General features: G+C 41.5%; 1 protein-coding gene across 2 annotated transcripts in view; it reads left to right on the top strand.

Moving 5' to 3' along the window:
• The window catches only part of LOC100749186 (facilitated trehalose transporter Tret1-2 homolog), a 44,930-nt gene extending 21,355 nt beyond the window's left edge, over positions 1 to 23,575 (top strand). Inside the window, exons 1-8 of one of the 2 annotated variants that reach the window (XM_024371817.2) lie at positions 7,232 to 7,986; positions 8,051 to 8,152; positions 15,033 to 15,166; positions 16,559 to 16,805; positions 17,430 to 17,714; positions 17,900 to 18,152; positions 18,305 to 18,645; positions 19,117 to 23,575. In XM_024371817.2, the coding sequence (XP_024227585.1) occupies positions 8,090 to 8,152; positions 15,033 to 15,166; positions 16,559 to 16,805; positions 17,430 to 17,714; positions 17,900 to 18,152; positions 18,305 to 18,645; positions 19,117 to 19,254 (1,461 nt within the window). In that variant the 5' untranslated portion in view covers positions 7,232 to 7,986; positions 8,051 to 8,089 and the 3' untranslated portion in view covers positions 19,255 to 23,575. Of the gene's footprint in view, positions 1 to 7,231; positions 7,987 to 8,050; positions 8,153 to 15,032; positions 15,167 to 16,558; positions 16,806 to 17,429; positions 17,715 to 17,899; positions 18,153 to 18,304; positions 18,646 to 19,116 lie in introns of those variants that run through there. The other variant, XM_003494297.4, reaches the window with a different exon arrangement.
• Positions 23,576 to 24,509: the final 934 nt, after the last annotated feature.

Here is a 24,509-nt window from a genome sequence, read left to right as displayed (position 1 = left end):
TCGACTCCACGTTGTGATGCAAGAAACACGTATAACGTAGAAAGATGGGAATTGAAAATTAGAAAATTGTGGTCCAGCAAAATAAATATATACAAATAAGTAAATATACCAATTTATCGTATTATCGCGCCTCTTCTTTACGGAGAAGCAAGAACGAAATTTGTTCGAGGAAGAAAAAAGACCGGCTAACTTTAGCTGTTTTATATGGAAAGTCAGGGACAAGAGAATGCACGCGTGCACACGGCAGTGGTTGACAAGAGAGAGACGTAGTAGGTTCTCTTGAACGTGAACCGACGACGTGCTCTTAGGATCCGGACAGTGAGCGATGAGAATGGAGCTTTGGAGAAACGAAAGGCTGTCTCGTGTGCACGCAGACTTGAAAGAATATAAGCGAGGCAAAGCAAACGTTATCAAAGACACTAATTCAAAATCACTCACGTATGCAGCAAACCGCGGACCGTGGCTACGCGTGGTTTTTCCGACCTGATTGAGCGACTGACAAGCACGAGCGAACAAGACGCGAACGTGCGAGCTTAGAGAACAGGTGCGAAGGCAAAGTGAATGAGAACGAGTCACGGCGCAAACGGTGAAAAAACAGTGTCCGTGTTTTTCAACGGCGTTTCAGAAGTGGCCTGACACCCAGCATCGCGCTTCCTGCTTCACAGTTCGATCGAATATTCAAGCCTGGTACTTTAACTAACAAGAGAACGACCGCTTCCGTAAAGCGGCCAGCGCTTCGTATGCAGAACTCGCGTTTTGCATACGACTAGCCTAGGGATGGGTGGCTTCGGCAAACCTAACGATCGATTCTTCCATGTGAACACATGGGATGGACCCGCGATTCATTTACGCCAAGTGGTCGCGATGAGAGAGAAATTCGTGACGGAATCAACGCCAGAATTGCACGACTATGTTTCTGTCTGCGAAACGTCTTTCTTGCATCGAGTACACGCTTGTTCAAAAGTGTTAGTCTCGGATTCCATCGATCAAGTCGAATCGAAAGTTTTCTACTCGCATGAAAATTGGAAAAAATGATTGATGAATTATCCAGCGATAGATAAAGCGTTCAATTATACGTGCGACTTTATATAACGAGGAGAGTACACGCTACTAAATATATTAACGATTTTATTAAAAGATGCAGCCACTTTGACACTCACAATCCACGCCAAATACCCAAGTTTTATTAAAAATGAGAGGTAGAACTTTTCAGCGGTAGTTTCACACAGAACCTATGAAAATAAGTGGAAAAAGGAAATGAGAATACACAAGTCACGTGTAATGAATTTCAAAGAAATTTATAATGGAAAAAATCGAGACATCGTTAGCGATCGTAGAATTTTCATATGATTTTTCTAATTCAGTTGAAATCTGGAAGAAGCTTTACGAACGTCGATAGACAATTTGTTATTCTATGAGCGATATTGACCAACTCCAAAACTGGGAAACAGAGAAAATGTGCAAGTATCATTTTTCAAAATTTATCTCGAGATCTATATGGCTCTGTAGCAGCTTTATGGGGCTTTATAGGCCGTTTCAAAGGGTTGGACATAAATACTAAACTGACGGAAGTGTTCGAAAATTAAACATTAAACAGAGTACCTGGGTAACGAAACTGAGAAATATGTACAAGAGACAGCGAGTCGGTTATTCTGCCTCCTGACAGACTTGGTGTATTAATCGAACGCTTCTGTCCTTATTGAGCACTGATTCATGGCGACAAACCAATTTACACGCTACAATTATAAGAAATTACACGGCGACTGGTACCGGACACCGCCTACGATCCAGAGAACGGATTATTTCGTTGGTCGAGACTCGATATAATTAATGGCGCCTCGAATCGTTGTCGATTGCTCGATGCATTCGCGTTAACGCTCGTTATTGAGCAACCCGTTCGTAGCAACGATAGACGTACAGCGCAATAGAGATAGATAGATAGATGGATGGATAATTGGTGCGTGGATTTTCGCGCCGTGTCGAAATCGAAAATGAGAAAGCCAGCAGGGAATTATCGAGTTAACGAGTGACACTTTATTGTCGAGATATTTTAACGTAGTCAAAAGTGGCGTTAGATGCTAATATATCGCGAGGGTTACATTGACGATTATAAATGAGTATCTGAAGTAGTGCCGGTGTATTCAATAAGGCAAAATCTATGTGAAAGAGAAAAGAGTCCGCGTAAGGCTGGCAGAAGTACCGTGAGAGCATCGTAATTGAGCAATGCAACGGTCTGAACGAACAAATTGGTTGTTCGATTTCCTAACTCGCATGAAGTATCGTTATTATGCTCGATAATTTGATGCGTTTCATTCCATCGGTATTGATGCATCCTGAATCGTTTCGATCACAGGTTTAATAACGTTTATAATTTACCCATACAGCGATTCGCACAGAATCTATGAAAGTGGAGAAAGGAAATGAGAACGAATATTGGCATACACCTTTATAAATCAGGTGTAACGAATTTCATAGAAATTTATAATGGAAAAAATCGAGACATCGTTAACGATCGTTACGAATAATAGAATATTCGTGTGATTTTTATAATTGAGTTGAAATTTGGAAGAAGCGTGACGAACGTTGATAGACAATTTGTTATTGCACGAATAACTGTACTCCGAAAGCTCTTGAATTCTACAACCGACAGTTTTCATCATCTGAAATAATGAAATTAACGAACCATTAGAAAAATACATTCAATTACGTTTCAATTGTTTTGACCATATATTCGATGCTTTTTAGAAGCTACATTTTTATCAAATTTTATTCGAAAGAAACTAAATGAATTGCAGAGACAGAATTGTGGATAGCAATTTACCTTTCCAGGGAAAGCGTTATGATTTCTTAGCAGATACGTAACTTCCTGTGCCTGTAGAGCACGAAAGCGTTTATGTTTATCAGAAATATCGGTAATTAGGTTGCGTTTCCCCCTGTATAGGGGCCGATGCAACGATTCGAAGACAACACGAGGCCCAACCCCTGCTTGGCTCGCGGCAGTCGTTCTCCAAGGCATCTCTTATTAAATCTCGGCATGAAATTATTATTAAGCGTGCACTATCGTGGCGTCGACGATCCTTCCAGGCACATGCTTCGCCTTTATTCGGGGCTAACGTCTAGGGAAAATATTATCCAACTCAGTGCTCTGTATGCACGCGCGCCGTGCCCTGGAATACTCCCTCGAATTCAGATTCATCTATTCAGATTAATCCCCCTGCTCCCTCCGCGGATATAAATTCCAAGCCTGCCCTTTTCATTTTCCGCAATCTTCCCCGATACGATTAACGTTACGTAAACTTTCCCCTCTTTGATGCATTTTTTTATCACGTTGCAGGCGTTACGTTCTCGTCCTTTATCTTCCGATAGGTAACGATTTTCTGTATCCACGTTCGACACTGATGTATGTGCACGAAGAGAAAGATACGACGAGTAGAATTTTGTTGATTGTTTTATTTCCGTGTTGGTTAGCGATTAGAAGGATGTACCATAATATAACATGGTTAGAGAAAGGAACAATCCATTTGGTTCGGAGATATATGTAATCCTTTTAGAAATATATATAATTTATTTTTCGTGCTCACAGTCCGAAAAAAGAACTTGGCTTAGCTGTATATTTCTGACTCCCACTCATTCCCATGCAACTCTTAGAGCATCCATCACCTCCAAACATCCACACCCATTCACATTCCCATCCCAAACGTACAAGTCCTCTCGTATATCTAATAATCCAGGTTATATATATGCGTATAATTCTATACATCAGGTTGTCCCAAAAATTTCGGTCGTTTCACGACGAAATAGCACGTCATCTTTTGTTCTATATTATTGGGTTGACAACTAAATGATTTTATCATTACCGCTTAATAACAAAATCCGCAATCACTTAGTTGCCAACTCAGTATTTTATTTTCTTTAGAAAAAAAGAGAGAAATTTTTGCGACAACCTAATATATATGTATATCTTTTTGGCAATAATTAGATGATAAATCCATGACACTCTGCACTATCAAACTAGTACATAATTGTCATATTAAAACATTGTGTAAATAATTTATCAACTGTATCTAAGAGAGCCACATTTTCGGAGCTAAGGGTTGTATTCGATTATGTCGTATTAAAATGCTGCCATTTAATCATAAAGTAACATTAAAATCAGAATATCAACAAAGCCGTACCAATCGCCTCTTTTCCCTCTCATGTCCATGTACTTTCGGCTTTGTACAAAAATCCAGAGAAGAGCAAAAGCTCGCGTTTGTATGGAAAATAAATTCACAGCATACCTGGTGCCTTTGTCACAAAAAAAACATAATTTATTTCATCGTGCCGGCTAAAAATTCGCAGCTCGTCAACAGAATCACGAAGCTTTTCATTTAACATTCCTTGTGCAAGAAACCCTCGGTGAGGAGGGAGCGAGGCTTCGTTCGTTTAGACAGCGAAATCGTTTTCAACAGGATCGCTCGGAACTTGCCAGGCGTTTCGAAGATATTGATTTCGGCCGCGATTCGGAGCCACGGTGCTCCACAAACCTGGAGGCGAACGTTCGAGGGATAAATCCCTCGGGAGAGCGCGGTAGAAAACGTGAGAAATCGCAAGTGAGGGTAGCCGACGAGCTTATCCGCTATCTTGTCGGTTATTGAAAATCGGGTTGCTCGTCTCTGCTAGTCCAACCGGCAACCGGGGACAAAGTGTCGTCGAATCGGACTGCAGATAGCGGGACAATATGCGAGCATCAGGCAGGAGTGCGGATAAAGAGGGGAAAAAAATGGAAAGGGAGATTACTCGCGAGGGAATAATCAAGTAACAGCGTTAGCCCACCAATTTTCATGGATTTTAATGCAACGCAGGAAATTTTGTTACACAGGGGAATCCCACTTATCTGGATAACTTCATTTTTCCCAACGAAATTTTAGTCGTTGATTGAACGAATTCTTGTTGATTGCACGTGCATTTAGTAGACGAACAAATTTCTATCTAGGCGTTGATCTTTTACCGGCGTTCGTAAAAACCTGAATATGCATAAATATTCACGGTCTAATTAGTATTCGCTAATTACTATGTGCATAATATAGTACTACAATATACGTAATGATCTAATCTACTTCCTCTTACCATTCTAACGAGAAAATTAGTCAAACAACAGGCTTTTTCCTACAAAAAATTGCTAAAAGCAATGGAACAACGAGACGAACGAAACCGATGCATTGTGACTGTTATATGGCGAATCAACGCGTTAACATGAATATCCCACTAATCATCCGAGTCAGAATACATTAGAAACCATCAACTATCAATTTGCTCGCATAATAGAATATCTAAAAGGTGGCACCTGTAGGTGTTTACGATTCTCGTGGGTTCAGGCTCGAGTACGTTCGTCGTGGTTTCTTCGTAACGATTTTCGTTCGTGGATTTCGGAATCGGGAATGAAGGAGGCCTGAATCGTTAGACCATCGGAAAGTGTTCAACTTGGGAGGAAGGCGGGCATGAGTGGGTGGTAGAGAGTACGGGCGAGTGATTTAAACCGTCCATTGTGCGCAGGACTAAGGAATATCCGTAGTTCTAGCGGTATCTCAATTATAAGAGGTATCTAGCCTCGTCTTGAACGTTCGCCTATAATTATCCGACCTCGTCGAGTATCTCGGGGGAAGTCGAAGAACTTGAACCTATCGCAATAAACAACGGTTATAAAAAGACGGCGCGGCGCGGCGCGTTCCTCTCGCGACGCGAGAGACGCGAGATAGCTGGAAAGGGAATATCGCAGACGTACTACTCCCGTCGGCGTGCGAGTACACGCCTCCTAAATTTCCTTATCAGAGCCCACGCGTTTAAAGGAGGGAACGATACACGAGTTGGAGAACCATTCTAACATAAATCATACGAAGATCGATAGAAGCGAACGTGGCGAAACAACCGTATTCATGTGCAGTGGCGAACAAAAGTATCGTTACAGATCAGCTGCTCTGTTTCAATCGGGATAAGGACCATGATTTTTCTTTTAGCTAAAACACAACTTCCGAGTTTAAAATCCACATACGTCGGGAACAAAGGTTGGAAATAGTTATGATATCCATTTCGAGACACTTTGTTATTAAATAAATAAGAAAGGGATGAGGAACATGATTTTCCTTATGAAATGTTTTAGGTGAAACACAACTTTCGAGACACTTTGTTATTAAATAAATAAACATAAATAAATAAGTAATAATAAAATAAGGAAGGGATAAGGAACATGATTTTCCCTATGGAATTTTTTAGGTGAAACACAACTTTCGAGACACTTTGTTGTTAAATAAATAAGGAAGGAATAAGGAACATGATTCTTCTTATGGAATTTTTTAGGTGAAACACAACTTTCGAGTTTAAAATTCACATACGTCGAGAACAAAGGTTGGAAATAGTTATGATATCCATTTCGAGACACTTTGTTATTAAACAAATAAGAAAGGGATAAGGAACATGATTTTCCTTATGGAATTTTTTAGGTGAAACACAACTTTTGGGACACTTTGTTATTAAATAAATAAACTTAAATAAATAAATAATAAAATAAGGAAGGGATGAGGATCACGATTCTTTTTATGGAATTTTTAGGTGAAACACAACTTTCGAGTTTAAAATTCACATACCTCGAGAACAAAGGTTGGAAATAGTTATGATATTCATTTCGAGACACTTTGTTATTAAATAAATAAGCAAAGTAAATAAGCGAGGAAGAAGTTTCTCAGCGTTGTGTCCGTTTTATAGTTTTCATTATTTATCTTTATCGTTTGTTTCGTACGGTTGCTTCGCGATAACGAATGACGAATATTGTACTTCACAAAAATCTAGGTAAAGAATCGTACGTCTTATAGATACGCGCGTTAGCTTACAAGAAAATCTGGTTTGTCAGGACGCTTTTACCAATCGCTGTATGTACAGCCTACAGCGAAAAACAGAATTCTAAAGTATTATGTATACAATTTTACGGTAGCTTGCCGAGTATGCGGGTACTGGCTTACAACGGCCACAAAATTTTGTCGATCGACGAAACCAGTTGGCAGTAAATCACGAAAGGCGTGAATGGAACGGACAGGTCGGACAACCGTTACCATCGTTCATTAGATATCTAAGAAGGCCAAAGAATCGCAGCAGGGGTCTTACCATTCTCGTCCAATATCGTGTAAAACACACGCGTCCCCGGTGTCACGGATTTGAACGTAGCTCGTACAGCAACCGGTGGACACGCGTAGTCGCGAAACCAGACCAGTCCCGACTACGATTTGCTGGTCAGGTGGATGTAAATAAACAGGCCAGCAGGCGTGCAACTATCCGCATTCGAGCGGCCAAGAGTGGACACCGCCAGAGGATTTAGACGTAACATGGTCCTCGGCCGACTAACTTGACGGCCTGCCAGACGCAAAAAAGATTCTGCACGTTTTCCGTGGCCAGAAACACCGCGTAGGCGATACAATTGGACGTAGAACCCGAGGACAATTATCTGTCCGGCTCCCCTAGACAATGGTAGCCACGGAAAGCCTTATCGTGGGCTGGTCACGTTACTCGCAACACGTTCAACGTTCCCCTTTGTAGTTTCTGGAAGCTCGTAAAGTTCAAGTCGCCGTTTTTCTCGTCGAATGCCATTCGATTACTAAGGTTATTCGCATAGGCTCGCCAACTAAATGGAAATTTACGAGCGACTTCAGAACGACGGATCTCGCTTGACAATAGAATATCGTGTCAATATTTGTGTACAAATAGCGAAAACAATGTACACCCGGACGATACGTGGACGCGTTCTTTGGAAGAGGGCAGAAGATAACATAGAGCTGGACTAATGGTATTCAGGGAAACGCGTGACTAATCTGGCTGTTGAGTAAGATCTATAGTTGGTCGAAAGTGGAAAATCAAATTCTCGCGATAAGAGTGCGTCCGTTTGAGGAAGACTCGAGTGGACACACAGGGTCGAAGGAGGAAACTTTTTTGGCTTAGTGTTTCGATGCAGGATGCTGCGTAAGAAATACCATCGTGGAAGCTTCGTATCGGTTGTATCATCGATATCTTTTTTATGTTGCAGGTAACGACTGTGCCGGACGAGGGCGAGAACAGTTTTAAAATGCCCAGAGCTTCTGTGGTACACATGACTTCGACGGCGACCAGACCGCAGCACATGTCGCAGGTATCGATCCTTCTCTTCTTATCAGCTTATCCGAATTGTTATATTTTATTGTTTATTCGTTCAGAACGCAATGATTCAATGGATACACTCGAACTGCTTCTCTTTTTTCTCGTGTAGTAGCTCTGAGTTTGTAGGAAATGTAAAAACCATAAATCCCTGTAGATCATATTCTCTCACGAATGCATCAGAAATTTTATTTTATAAAATTTACTACTCTTAAAAATAGTTTCCAACCTAGTTTGCGTGAGAGTAGTAAACGAACAGTTGGCAAGCAGCGAGTCAAAATTTGGTGCAAGCGCGATTATTAGCAATCAAGATGGACTTTATCTCGTGCCCATTTCGTCGTGCACTCCGGTTGCCGAATAATCCAAATCCAGTAAGCGTAGCGAACATCTCCTTCTTGGCATAGGTCCATATTGATATGCAAATACCAAAGACACCCGCTAGCTTAATCGAGTGTCCCGAGCTTAAAATGCATATCGAGCGGGCTGTTTCGGTCGAAGCTCTCTTTCCACCTTCTTTCCTTTTTCTTCCTCGCCTGTATACAATGACGTGCACTTGGCTATCCCGGACTGACCAGCCATTTTCATAATACCGCCACTCTAAAGACTTTCAAAGCTCTATTTCCCTCCTTCTTTCCTCTTTTCCCCTGCTTCGCCCGCGCACCATCGTCTAATAGTTTTAAGCTAATGGCTCTCCTAGTTAACTCTGACCTAACTCGAGGCACATCCTTGGGCCGCGTAAACGAGCTTTTAACGTCGTAGCAGAAGAAACGCACGGAGGAAGCTTCCACGTAACAGGGATATTCATACCACTAGCAGAGACTGTTCATCCGAACTTTCAGCGTGAAATGGTGCTGCGACGGCGGGTCGAAGTTGCTTTTGCACCGGGGCATTTCACTTCGACTAACCGCGGTCACCGCGAAAGCTTTACGAGACTCGCGACAGATCCCGCAGAGGCTACCATTTTCGTTCCAATCCTCTTCGTATCTATCTTTTGACAAATTACTTTGAAAACTCGTATCGGATTGCCACGTTGACAATTTCTCAATTGTTTTCCAACAGTTTCCTAGGGATACGAGTTTCCCAGTCTCTGTCAATTTTTCAAAGATCAGTCGATCGCTTTATTCGCCTAAGTTAATCCTACCATTAAAGAGATTCGCCTGATTTTCTCGTTCACGATCAAGAATTTTCCTTCGATTATATCAGAGAATAATGACATAGCGTACACAATATACGATTTCTTTTACGAATTTTTCACTTCTTTTTTCACATAGAACTACCTCTGCCCTTTTTCGATCCCACTATATTCAGGCTGTAGAATCAAAAAGAAAAGAAAGGGAAAGTGGTTGAGAATTCGTGGAATCGATTGGCCAGATTATGGAAGCGGTTGGTCGGTGCTAAAGCGATTTCCATTAGGCCGCATCTTGCCGCGATCAACGGTCGGCCAGATATTGCGGCCGATAAAAGGCTCGCGCTCGGTATAACGCCATTTTATTATCGTTGGTGGTTCGAACGGCGCCATCAATATTTGCACACCGAAAACAAACTGAACGTACGCGCTGCGATACAAATCCATTTACCATCCTTGCTGTGCACGCGAACGAGAATTAGATTTCAGGATTATCGAATGCAGGTCGTGCATCAAAACGGAATCGCGTAGCCGGCCCTTCGTGGCTCAACCCCTGTTTCCACGATACGGCCGAACTGAAATTACCCGGATTCGTTCACGCTGTTTCTAACTTTGACGCTGTCCATTATATACCAATTAGTCGGCGAGGATAATCGCATCCGGCATAGTAACTAGGTATCCGTGTTATTGGATTTCGAGTAGAAAGGGAACCTCGTTTCGTTATATCTTGCAGCTTTTCATTCGATTATCAACGTACGAGCCCCGTATAATTGTACGACTGGCTGACAATCACAATGCTATTGCTCGGTTCATAAACTCGTTACGTTATTTCTCGTAAATTAGTTTTCGTAATTAGTAAATAAGAAACTGATCATACCTTTTCAAAGACAAGATCCATATTTATCTAGAGAATTATCTTACAAATTTTCACTTTCCTGGACGCAGTATCCAATGTATCTTAATGTGTGGAATCGTACAAATTTATTTTTTGTGCTTCGTTTCAGCAACGTTTGTTACAACACATTTTTCTCGTTGAGAGTCGTACAAGCGTTCGCAGTGTTACTTGTGTAATCGAAATGACACACCATACGCGTCCACAACCACGACATTAAATCATTAGAATCTACGTATATGCAGAATTTTGCCAAATCAAAGATTCTATCATTTATATCGCATTCACTACGAGTTGCTCAATTAACGACAATACGTCTCGCTCTAATTTCACATCTTGCTCATTGCACACGCCACGTACGTCATATAAAGCCGACGAGGTCGTATGTAAATTAGTCTACATGCAACGTTATAACGGAATTGCCAGATCCAATATTATAGTTAGTAACAACAAACATGATCTATATTGTTTCTCTCCTATCAAACCTAACAGATGGGATAATTCGGTTACTCGGGGTTTCGAGTTTCAGTTTAATGTCGATCCGGATTGTTCGATCGCGTTTCCCCCAAGTGGCGTTTCAACGTACGTAGACGAACGTTTGACAGATGAGTTTAACGCGCTGTGACTATAAATGGTCAGCGTGTTAGATTGAAAGTCAGCATCAAAAGGGTTAAACTGGGCCCAAGCTGGGTCACCAGCTGGACGCGATACTAGCGGAGAGCGACGCGAGCCACCGGCTGGTTTACAGCAGCATCGCACTGTCGAATGTCGTAAACCGCTGGTGAGTCACGTAGCGTCGTTGCTTCTCCTTCATGCTGATGCCCGATTTCGTATTCGAGTAATTGCACCAGACTAACGCGTCGACAAGAGTAACTGGCTACTACCGGGATCCGCTCGACACTCTGCGTTCATCGTGTCACTGCTTTCAGGCAATTTCCAGCCTGGACGAAGGCGATCGATTATGTCCAAAGATAATTCTTTACGATTTTCCATACTTTCAAAATTTTGCAAGTTAACGTCACAAGTATCAATTGGCATGCAACGATACAGCTATCGATCGTTGCATTCCCAAAATAATTACGCAGATCAAGCTAATATGAGAAATAACGATAAAAGGAACAGTTTATCGGTAATTGATTCCTTGAGAAACTAAAATTGCTCAGCTTCGTTTTTAGCCTCGCAATCCCATTATTAACAATACTATTGCGTTATTAATATTCAACTTTCTGAAAAACCAAATTATTATCGATCACGATTTTTCGCAAGCAAGTAGCGCGAATAACGATAAATTCCAAGATAAATATCAATAATATGTATCGTATTATTTTCTTCTATTTCTCAATGTATAATGCCGGCCGGTACAGCTTCTGACTGACTCAATTATAGATCAACCCGATCAATTACGATTTTTCGATCAGCAACTCTAGCCAAAGCTCGGATCCCGACTGATAACGAGTATCAGAAATATCGACCAGCGAGACTCCGCGAGTGCAGTGACTCAAGCCAGAATGATTGGTCGTTTAATCAAGATCGTATTTAAGTAGCTGCACGATTTTCGCACGATCCATGTCGCTGCAATAAAAAGCTTTGAAAAGCGGTTCGCGACCCACGCATCATTGTTCGCAGAGCCAGCATATCGACGTCTCTGGCGGAAAGGTTATCGCTGTGTCGCGTTTAATAGCCTCTAATACGCCGGCGGAATATCGAAAGTTTATGCAAATTTATGTGGGATCGGCATAGGACGCGTGTCTTTTAAAATTCCTTTTAAGCGACGCTGCGAACTATAACAATCTCAGTGAAATTCGTTGAAACTACGATGACGTATACCGTGCGCGTGTGATTTTTGGATATTTTCGTGGATGCCAGATACGCGACGAAAATTTCTTTTCCACGGTAGAACAAAATTTTAATGTCGGACCAGCAATGAAACACGCAGTGTGCGTGTGATTTTTGGACGTGTTCACGAACAAAATACACGCGACAGAAAATTCCTAAGTAATGCTGCGAACTGTAACAGAGATTCAACGTTCAAATAGCGACGAAACACAAGTGTGTGTGTGTGTGTGTGTGGATGAAACACAACAGGCGACACGTGTGTGCTCGCTAGAGTTTAATATAAAATATCGACAGGATTTTAGAACAGGTGCGAGTGACACGGCTTTACGGATTCAACGGCAAAGCTGTACCGCGACACCGCGTTACGGTGAACTCGTTCGCGACCATCGCATTTGCAATTTTTCCGCCACGCCTTCCGGTTGCTTCCGACGTGTTCGTTATTTTGTTCGGGAGATTTATCGCGAGAGGAAGTGGCGGATTAAAATTTTAGAGATTTGCGAGAGTTTCAAATCTTTTTCTTACTTTCCTGATATTAGTGTCACCTTAGAAAAGTTTGTTAAAAGTAGTCGATAGGTTTACGGAGATAACAGCCGAGGAACAGTGTACAAGAGTATTTCATTTAGTCTTAAGTCTAGTTTATTTTAATTATTTCAAATTTATGACCGAATTACGCAAGAAAATGATGTATTATTTAAAAGCATAGGAACTAACCGAACGACTAATTAAGAGCGGATGTCTCTATCCGCAATCGGAGATGAGAATCGAATGAGGCAGCGATCATTATTTTTGACAGCCACCGATCAATACTGCATTACGCGGCAATTGAATTATCTGCTGGCCATAATTCAATAAGCGGACAATTTTGCCCTCTTTCACGATGAATTAATGCATTTATCTCGCGATCTTTAAACGTGGCAATTTATTTTACGCGAAGCAACCTCGTCGAGATCACAAAATTGCACAATAATTGCAGGCACACCCTGCATTACCTACAATTATAGCTCATAAATAATTATATTCTCGGTGAGCTGACCGACATAAGAGCGGAAAAATTCGCTCGGAAAAGAATATCGAATACCTCGACACGAATATTTTTCACATGCTGTCTGGCTCGAGCGGTTGATGTCATCTCTATTTCTTATTCACACGAATAAGTAGTTCTACACTATCTAGCAGATCGACTTGCCGGAACAGATACTGCCAATAAAATTGGATTTCCCGCGTAAAAAGTACAGATTCGAATAGCACGAGAATGATTTACACGGTCGAGTGGGTTTCTGTTGTCATTCAACAAATCGTAAAATCAAAGGTGCGAATGTATATTACGCTACAGTAGCTGTTCGAGTGTAAACACTGTCTAACTATACACGCTGAAAAGTAAGGAAAAGGAAACAGAAATTACGACTTTGGAGGTCGAATTGACGATGCTAAACACTAGACACACGTATTATGTATATAACCGAGAATTCTATAGAAGTCTACGTGCAGAGTCCTCTTGGATATCGAGGATTTTCGGTATTCCAGACGTAGGTATGAAGGGCAGCAAAGCTGGAGAATCCCGGAAGTTTCAAGAACTTAATGGTTGCAGAAGCTGCAGCACGAGCAGTGGCTATCCGCGAGTGTATTTTACTGCCACCATGTTTGTGTATTTTACTTTGCAGTAACACAAACGAGGCACGCGCGGTGACGCAACCGAGGAAGAGATATTGTGAAAAGCGGTCGTGGCGCTTAGATCTGTGCACACATGGGATGAATAATTTGCAACGTTTATAAACGACCGTGTCGCAAATCCATCGTTCCTAAGTAAATAGACTACTGCGATTAATCAACAACCACGCAGGTTTGCTTTTTCAACGATTTTACGATCCATTTCCACGCGGAAACGAGATCGGTCAGCAGAGGAAATCTGTTCACTGAGGTTTATCGAAATGCGCGAACGCTAGCCTTTCATCGCAAAGGCTCGAGGATTCATGAGAAAGAGAATGAGTGAACGAGTGAATGAGCGAGCGAGTGAGAGAGATAGAGAGATTGGTTGCAACAACGTTTCGCATTCCTCCGCGCGAGATTCCATCGCGCCGTAATTTCGGCTCCCTGCACCATAAAATCGGTGGTTTCTACACACGAGGAACTCGAGCGTTCTCGAGCATTGTCACGCGCTCGGCTCGATCGTTGCCGAGGATGCGTGTGCACGAGCCTGGCCCAATGCGAAATGTTCAGTATTCCTTGCGAGGGTAGAGATCTGCTTTCAATTTGCGGCCAACAATTTGTCCGACGATTGCAAGCTGCGATATGCAGCCTCCGCGATATACATCGCTGGCATTGCTATATTTGCCAATGAAGGAATTCGCAACCCTCCGACTACCCTTAACTTACGAAACTTACGATCTTCATAGACCTGATAAATCCTTCCGGATTCCTAAATTCCTGATAAATCCGCACAAGTACTTTTCGACCTATAATTTGCCGTGTTTTTTTTTTTATTGAAATTTGTGTCTTGATTAATTTCTAGCGCTGAGATTTTTTTACAATTTTTGCCTACGTACCTACTGGATCTTTTTGGTTCGGGGCAAGTGACGTTCTTGTTATTAATAGACGTGGAAAGAACGAGAGAGAATGAAAAGTTTAGTAAACAGATGAAGAATATTAGGAATGACTTTGTTTATGGTAACCTACGATATTTTCTATGGGTTCTATTAGGGAGTAATGTCTATGGAAAAGAGATTCTGTTATAGATTCTATTTTATTCGAACTGTTTTTTGTTCTTCTGTATTTCCAATTTGAACTAAATTGATCTTCTAATATATTTTATACACTCTACCACCAGAAACAAATAATGTTTACACACTTACCACAGTTTACGAGATATATCAAAGATAGTAAAGATTATAACAATGAAAACCTAAACCGTTGAATACCTAAAACACAGCAGTTCCTATTTCACGCGTAATCTCAAAACGACAAACACTTTAAAGCGATTTGGCAGGCGAAGAATTAACATAACAAATTTGCATATCTTCGTAGGTGTTGGCCACGCTAGCGCTGTCTATGGGAACACTGTCCTCAGGCCTGGCAAAGGGTTACACCTCACCAGCCTTGGACTCCATTCTAGACAACCAACCACCTCACCTTTATCAAACATCAAACAACGACACTGGGTAAGTAATCTTTTCACGCGCAAAAGTTCAACGCGATTTAGATCATAGCGAGCAGCGTGTAAGTTGCGTTAAGAAACGACGTAGACGTAGAGCAGCGTAACACGGGCGTTAATGTGCAAACAGGAAAAGTGAAACTTCATAAGTAATTGTGAGTTAGATGTGTCGTGTCCGGTAACGATTAGCGTCGGTCGGTAGATAAGCAAATTAAATAAACCCGACGAGATATTTCGCCGGGTCGTAATAAAGCGCGGGCGAATATCTTGGGTCTTAGATAATTCACTTAACAAATGCATTAACGTCACTCTGTTCCGTTTCGAGCTGGCTGTCGCACACTTTCCCCGCGATAGTGGCTCGGTTTTATCACGTTGCATTATAAACGAAGCACGCCACATAAAGTGGCGAGAATACTGTGTTCATTAGCTATATGCCTTCAATAATATTCGACTGTTTACATTCTTTACGTAACCACGAAATTTACGACGAACGATTTGTGTTTTTAATCGCAACTAAACGCTACAAAATCGATTATAAGGCTATAATGAAAATGTCAGGGCGAACAAATATATGGCTTCTTATCGGTATATGCATTTCGGTTGTCACACGCTTCATTCGTCACTGTAATTGAGATATAGATCCAGCGAATATATGCGAGAAATCTTTAAGTATTAGGTCGTCCGAAAAGTTTCTTTATAAGGAAATAATGGATGCACATTTTCCGTTTTATATTATTTTACAAATTACGTATGATCCACTTTGTTCTATCAAGATAAAGATCATAACGTTTGACGGATTAGGTTTCATGTTTGTACAAAGATGCGTCGTTGTAAAAGACGTGTCTGTAAAAGAAAGACACTTTTCGGACAATCTAAGACATTCGATCGCAACGTGTATTTCTTCGCATAATTCGATACGCTAACAAAATATTTGCACGACTAATTTGCACCGAGTCTAAGATGACATTCAACCACGATACACAGATCTCTGCTCCAAAAATGATAACTCATCATCATTATCGTATTATATCAACTCCTTCAGTTAACAACCTTTCACGGTTTTCTTTTACCATATAAAATAGGTTATAACGCATAAACGATGCATAATTGGCTCGAATTAATCGACGAATAAGGCAACATATTGGTCGGAATAGAGCACATCAACTGGTTAGCTATCCTTGAACCGGTTACGAAGATCGATGCGTTACAAGGACCGATCTAACGATCGATCGTGTTCAGCGACTTAATCAAAACCACACGACAGAAGGAGAGAGAGAGACAGAGAGAGAGAGAGAAAGAGGGAAGAGGGCCAGAGTAGGCGACCTGGTATTAGGGAACGATTAGGTCCTCGCATAACGTTAGTTCCTGTCATCTGTAACCGTATTGCCATTTGTCGCAGGTCGGCTTTCTCGGTGACGCAACAAGAAGCCTCGTGGGTAGCGTCGTTGTCGATGCTGGGCGCATGGTTCGGTGCTATGATCGGCGATTGGATAATGAGGAGGGGTCGTAGATTGGCGCTCCGTGTCACGTCTTTGCCTCTGGCCGCCGTATGGATCCTTACGGGCATCGCACCCTGCTTGGAATTGGTATACGTCACGAGCTTCATCGGAGGCCTTTGCTGCTGCATGATCGTTATAGTAGCTCAGGTATAGCGTCTTTTATCTTTCTATACGATACCAAGACTAGAAATAAGTAACGTTTAAAACACACGGTGTGTCATTTAATTTTCTGTATCTTTGAATTTACGGAGATAATTCACGTGGTGCTTGTAACTTGGCGTATAGAAATTCGATATAAGAAGACAAACAATTTGTATAATTATTAGAGTCCATACGCGTGGTAAAAGTTCACTGAATTTTCCCATTATCTGTGACTTTCCCTCCATATAATACGAGTTTGCGTCCGAACAAGTGGATATAATCGGCAGGAGTTCGTTTAATGGGACACTAAAGTCTCGTCCCAATAAACGGAGATCGTATAAATGATGTTAGACTATAATTTATCTGTTAGCGCTAGTATAACATAGAACTATAATCGTAAGTGCCAATTAGACATATTTTACGATATTTATTTAGCTTTTCTAAATCTGTTAACCTGTTCGATGTACAGAGATTGAATGAGTAATTATTAACAGAAATAATTACGTTTCCTTTCTTTTCGTTAAAAATATTCTCTTCTGGTACTTACATATTCTTCGCCGGTTTTACTCCTCCGTTTATGGTTTATTATTGCAAACGAGGCCTCTACTAACAAATAATCGTTTCGTTCAGGTATACATATCAGAAATCTCGATGCCGGGAATCAGGGGCTGTCTATCGGCGATGCTGAAAGTGGTCGGTAACGTTGGCGTGTTATTGTCGTACATCGCGGGCACGTACCTGAACTGGCGACAGAGCGCACTGCTGGTAGCCATAGCGCCGTCGATGCTCTTTCTAGGTACTTTCTTTATACCCGAGACGCCATCGTACCTCGTTCTGAATGGCAAAGACGACGAAGCTGCCAAGAGCTTGCAATGGCTGCGCGGTGATCAGGTCGACATACGTCACGAACTGCAGGTAATTTCAAAGATACTTCGCCTTATGAATACCTCTTTTATGCGATCGGCATTCCTTCTCGTCGTACAGCAAATTGTATTACATCGTAATCAGACGACGATTCAACGAAACTTCGCTCGTGTAGCTTCTCTATTTTCAAACGATTCATCACGGTACTACAAACTTCGATTATCCGATTGTTGCAGGTGATCAAAACGAATATCCTGGCGTCACGAGCGAAGCAGTACGAGCAGACGCTCAAGAACAGCATGTTCACACCTGAGCTGTACAAGCCAATCGCCATCACGTGCGGGTTAATGTTCTTCCAGCGATTTTCTGGAGCGAACGCGTTCAATTATTACGCGGTCATTATATTCCGTCAGACTCTGGGCGGCATGAATCCTCACGGCGCGACCATTGCAATTGGCTTTGTGCAATTATTGGCTTCTATGTTATCAGGTACGGTAGCCCGAGCCTCTGGTTGTCGTTGTACGCATTCGTCAAACGACGAGAATAAAAGAAAATATTCGAGAGAAATTCCATTTCTCACGCGCACAACGAAATCCATCGACTTCCTAACGTTTCGTTCATCGTTTTGTTGCGTTTTACAGGATTCCTGATCGACATCGTGGGTAGGCTACCGCTGCTGATTGCCAGTACCGTGTTCATGTCGTTGGCGTTAGCAGGTTTCGGCAGTTATGCCTATTACATGTCGCAGACGCAAAATCTGGGCTATCCGGACACGGCGGTGGTCGGTCAGCACGACTGGATACCGTTGCTCTGCGTGCTCGTCTTCACGACCGCTCTAGCTTTGGGCATATCGCCAATTTCGTGGTTATTGATTGGCGAGCTCTTTCCCCTGCAGTATCGTGGCCTCGGCTCCAGCATCAGCATGAGCTTCAACTACTTCTGCGCGTTCGTCGGCATTAAGCTCTTCATGGATTTTCAGCAGGTGAGACGCCCTAATCACGTATGATCGCAACGTCGCGCAGAACGTCAACCGCTTTCGGGTTAACGCATATCGAGTGTCTGGGTATTCCAGCTATATGGTATTTAATTAGAAGCTCGATCGATAAACTACAATCGAGCGCAGTATCTGATCATGCTTCGGTGCGTAATTGAAATACCTCGGTACTTATCTGCCATAGTATCCAAATGAGTGTATGGTACTAAAATATCATTAATGCAGTAGTTTATTGCCTGATTAACTAACTAACTAAAACTAGCTAACTAACGGAGATTACGCTTCTTTAATCGATTATCGTTATTCTCATTGCGTAATTCTTGAAACTGATATCGTGAAATGGGTCTGTGTGTCGTCTTGCGGATTAGAATCTTGCGAGATTAGATAACATTATTCATATACCGTATCACGGCATTTCATGTGTGACACGACGTTAAATATTTCCAAATCACGTTACAGACGTTTGGTCTACACGGAGCGTTCTGGTTCTACGCAGCAGTCGCGGTATGCGGACTATGTTTCGTAGTATGCTGCGTGCCCGAGACCAAAGGGAAACAACTGGACGAGATGAATCCAGACTACGCACAGGCACGGTAGTATAAGGCCTCGTTAACGGGGGGTTTGTCGAACCTGGAGAAATCCAACAAACCCCTACCAGGAGGAGCTTATCCGAATCAACACGATCCGAGAGAGCTGTATAATTCGAATCCAGCTACGGATATTCCAACGACGTCTTGTCACATACCGAACTACAGGAGTAATCATCGCAAATTATCCGATTATTGCAACATCTTCGCTGAGAAAACTAACAGAATCGGTAGAAACGTGGAGAGTTTCATGCAGTCCCGTGGATTCTTCACGGCGCGTCGTTCCACCGACGAAAGTTCGCGCAGCAACGCGACCACAACGCATAGAAGCAACGGAGACGTGATCCGAAACGATTATCGACTCTCCGATCGGCTGAACGAACGACCTGAAGTACTCGAGGAGAATCAGCATCGTTATGGTCGGAACGGACGAAATCGCCGAGATAGATGTGCCTACCCAAAGGACGTATATCCAAAGGATACGTATCCAGAAGAAAGAAGCATCGATTCGAATTACGTAAATCGCGACATGGAGATGCAGCCTCGACGAGTTAGGCATCGCGATTACACGGCTGCGTACGAGGACAACAGCTGGAGGGACGTCTCGAGTGATTTAAACGGGTCTAAGCCGATCCTGAGGAACGGCATTAGTCACGGAAGGGGCGAGAGGCTTTACAGCTCGACTTTGCCCAGACGAAGTAGAACCATCAATTTCAGAGATCAGCCGGCCAATTCCCTCGAATCGCGGCGTAGCTACCCGAGAAGCTTGCAGGACCTCTCGGACCTCGAGCTGGACGATAGAATACGAGATTCAGGCGATTCGTCTCTCCTATCGTCGAACAGGGAATGGAGAAACGACAGGCTGCTGGACGATGGTTACAGACGTCGAAGATATCGGGAGGACCAACTCGAAGATGATTATTTGAGACTCTACAGAAGTTTGTCCAGGCTGAACAGATATCCGCAGGGTGGCAAGTACGAGCCCGGCCAGGTACACTACGAGAGAGAATGCAGGACATTCGGCAAGGACACGGTTGCTTTCATTTATTACAAAACGTGCTATTTGTGATGCACGAAGAAACGCAATAGGGTTGACGATAATAGTCGATCAAAGCGTTCTTCGTCGATGGATCATCGTCTACCCGATATGCTTAATGGTTCGTTGAGAACGAGGAAGCTTGGTGACCTGATTTTCACGACGCTCGTTCTTCCGATGTATTTTTCCGATTAAGCTTTCGATTGACGCGAATTGGAATCGTGATGTTTTCGCGACGTTTAGAATATATTTAAGTATTAGAAGATTTTCTTTCCACGACGAACCACCGAGAGTCTCTGGTAACAGAGATAATTGTTTATTTGCTACATCGAAGGGTATTGAAACGACTTGATTTTTACCACAGCAAGATCTCATTAGCAATGACGTTAGATTATTGAGTTCCTTGATCGATTTGATACGAGCTTTTTTCAGTTGACGAGACGATAGAAATGAATATGAACGTATTTCATGATTCATCAGCTAGCGTATAAGATTGGTCAGAAACGCGTACATTCGATCGAACGAACGCGTCGAGTCTCCCTTTCTAATCATCTTCGAATACTTGACGTGTAAAACATTCTAAAAGACTTGTATCGAGTAATCAAAAAAGGTACAATTTATATGAACGTAGAATAGAGATTAACGATTAATAGCGGGTAACTCGTTAGAAATTGAAGAACGCAGCGAGACGTTCGAGCGTTAATTTCTCCTCTCTCTGACCAGTTTTATGCTCACTTTCGATATTATAAATCGTTAAATGAAGGAATAAGATCTGTTTTCAAACGACACGACTGAATTACATAAATTCGTATTAGATAACCATCTTCGTGATTTGCCTTGTGAAACGTTGAACGATATTTTGACCAAGAAGCGCATTAAATTAGCATACGTTATTTTCCGTAACTATCGAAACTACGTAGAACGAATACTTGCGGATTACACGCACCCGAAAAGAAAGATGGATCTCGTCGAAACAATACAAAAAAAAACAAAAGAAAAAAAGAAAAAAAAGATAAAGAACGCTCTTCCGTGCAACGTGCCTTTTCTGAGAGCACGCAAATATAGACGTACAGATAATAACGCAGAATACGTACGTACATGTATAAATATATATAAACAAAAGAAGAAACAAGCAGGAAAAAATAATAGTCGTATATATATACACACACATATATATATATTAATATAAATTGTTTAGAATAGAATCGATAGACTGGTCCGTCGATTGTCGTCGACGTTTCTCTAAACACTTCAAGATTCACCGTGATATTTTCAACTTACGTCTTCGAGTTTCGAATCGTGGCTAACACGTGAAAAGCTAATTAACTAAATAGAACGTGATAGTATAACAAACGGAAAATTCCACTTTTCTTCCAGAAAGCAAGTTCTTGTTGTTTCGAAAGCGCGTATGACTGACTGATGTTCAAACCTAGTGGTTTTAGCAGTTTCGTTGGCCAAGTAAGAACGCCAAGGAGAACGTGGAACAAGTTGTTTCTCCATTGAAATACGATACACGCGTTCCTGTTAAATCGATGGGAAAATAATGGAAATTTCTACTCCACGTGATGAACGTGCACCAACGAACGAAGGGTATATGTATTTTTTATTCAATACGACGATCGTATGAAACGAAACGACTGGAACGTAACCAGATGATGTGATCGACTGAGCGTGGCCGAGGAAGTGTTCCTTGCTTTTCCGCCAATTTAACGCTATTCGCACGACCGTGATATACGGTGTATTATATACACCGTGAACGTAAATCGTGACGTAAACTCTATCGCCGAGGAAAGAATGTAGAAGAGAGAGAAAATAACTTAGACACGACAGAACAGAGAATATTTTACTTGTCGCGGCTATAAGTATAAACACACGGAGGAGGGAGGCTCGTTCCACGTTTCTAACAATGGCCACTATTGACTTAATGATGACAATATTATTAACTGTAGATATATTATACATATTACGCGTACTATCTTTCATACTTAAGTACCTATTGTATAAATCGACTATTATTGTACATTATATACATATTACCAGTACGAACACTTATGTAATACCGATCGTGCAACTGTTCGGACGTGGTGAACAACATTTTTGCGACAATACTGTAACTAATCATTGCCAAACTCACGAGACACGCGTAGATGGAAACTTGAAAAGCTTGTCCTATTGTAACGTGGATGACAGTCGTGACTCTTTTGAACATAGTATGCGAGTTCGATCGAGGATACGACTGTGATCGATGATGAATTTTTTTACAATTTTCGATGAGATAAGCGTTTGGTGTATAGGGTAAGATTCGTGCAATGATATCGTCGAATCTGGAACCCGAGAGAGGAGTCTTTCGAGGGAAGGTATTCGAGGAAACGGCATTTGTATTTTGTATTTTTATATAGTTTGTAGAACTCGTCAGCGTCGACTTTGCAGAAATGATTTCTGCACTCTGTGATCGAACGCCTGGTCTTCACGGATGAAAATATTCACCACGAGTTATTATCGTTTCACGTGAGAAAAGGAGAGATTCCATGTATCTATAGAACGAAGAAGTTCCATTCGTTAAGAGTTTACGTTCAGTCGTTCTGATATTTTTCTAAAAAAATGTCGCTGTTTAATTATAGATTTAACGAATTCCAATTAATTAAGCGCCCGATATCAGGGATATTAAATCGATATCGACATATCAGGAACATCTAGTTTTCATCAAATTAATTACGAATTTCATTTAAACAGATGCTTCATTCATTGGTAATAAAATAATAGAGTCAAACGATATTTTTTCCGTGTAGTCTATCGGCAGGATTTCTTATATCTGTAATCGTTTATAACCCCGTGAGTCATATCCCTGCCATATCCAATATTCTAACGAAGAGTGCTGGGTCCTCCGACGTACAATAGAAATAGGGAAACTTGTACTTAAAATGTTCAGAGGAAAGAGGGAAGGAAAGAACGGATCGGTTACTTTTGTGGACGGTGATCGATGTCTCTCCCTTTCGCTTTAAACGTAACTCCAATTACTTCCATTTGCCACCTTTCCGTTAGATACCGAGCATACTAACAATAAAAATAAATTTCTTCAAAAGTTAACGTAGAGTTTCATCAAATTTTCCAGACACGTGTCACTGTCTACAAATAGAAACGAGAGCGCAGCATCTTCGAATCTCAAACCTACCATCTAAATGAACCTTATAATGCTCAAGGGCTTGGACGCAGTATTGAATAAATGAAACTTTACAATTAAGTTAACGCAGGTGCAATACTCGTGAAACGGGTGCACATAGAATAAGAATAAAAATAAATCAAAAAGAAAAAAAAAAAGAAAAGATACTCCGGGATTCTATATATGAATATATAAATATATACACATTATAAATTGTACAGAATAATTCTTCGACCATCGTGAGACTATCTCCTTTTTCCTTAGTGTACTGCGCCGAACGATAAGTATATAAATGTTTTAAGAATATGGTCTAGAAGGGCTGAATAGGTGTAGAGGTATAAATTCTCCGGAACAACTGTACAAGTAGTAACGATAAACACCCTCACATCTTTCCTAATTAATCGGAACACCTCTCTTTCGGCTAGTTAATAGCTAAGTAAAATAATATACACAGACACGCAGCGAGCGAAATAACGTAAAGGAAACAAGAAAAAAAAAAGAATAAAAAATAAAAATCTGCACTGTGCACTTTCGTGAATTGAAGGTATTATCGTAATCCTTAGACGTAGTAAACAGCGAGTGGAAAGTCAGATTAGAATTCGTATTACATAATGCACGCGTAGCTATGCAATTATTACTTGAAAGACCGTGAGTTTGATGACGCAGGCCGTGGTGTGATACTAACATTTAGCGGAAATGATTTGTTCATTAAACAAAACAAAAAAAGAAAAAAACGCGAGAAAGGCAAAAATGCAAGGAGAAACATTGGGTTTACGGTACATATTGAGCAAAGTGCAATCAAAAAATTTATTAACGCATCGATGGAGTTGGTGAAATGGCCGATCGAATTATCTTTTTCATCACGGCTCGGATAAAAATATTTATTTCGAAAAATTCTGTGGCCCGCATCAAACACGCGTTCGTATACATATTTGTGTGCGTATATCGTGCGTGAGTGTGTATGTGCGTGTACGCTGTATATACATGTGTCAGAACAAGGACAATGAAAGTTGCTTGTAAATGTGTGCATTGAAATTGACATAAGGATAATACAAGTTGCTGAAGTTTG

The sequence above is a fragment of the Bombus impatiens genome, unplaced genomic scaffold, assembly GCF_000188095.3.
Source record: "Bombus impatiens unplaced genomic scaffold, BIMP_2.2 scf_2135, whole genome shotgun sequence".
NCBI classification, from domain to species: domain Eukaryota; kingdom Metazoa; phylum Arthropoda; class Insecta; order Hymenoptera; family Apidae; genus Bombus; species Bombus impatiens.
Note: the sequence above shows the minus strand (reverse complement) of the source record. Positions and strands in the feature narration are given on the sequence as shown.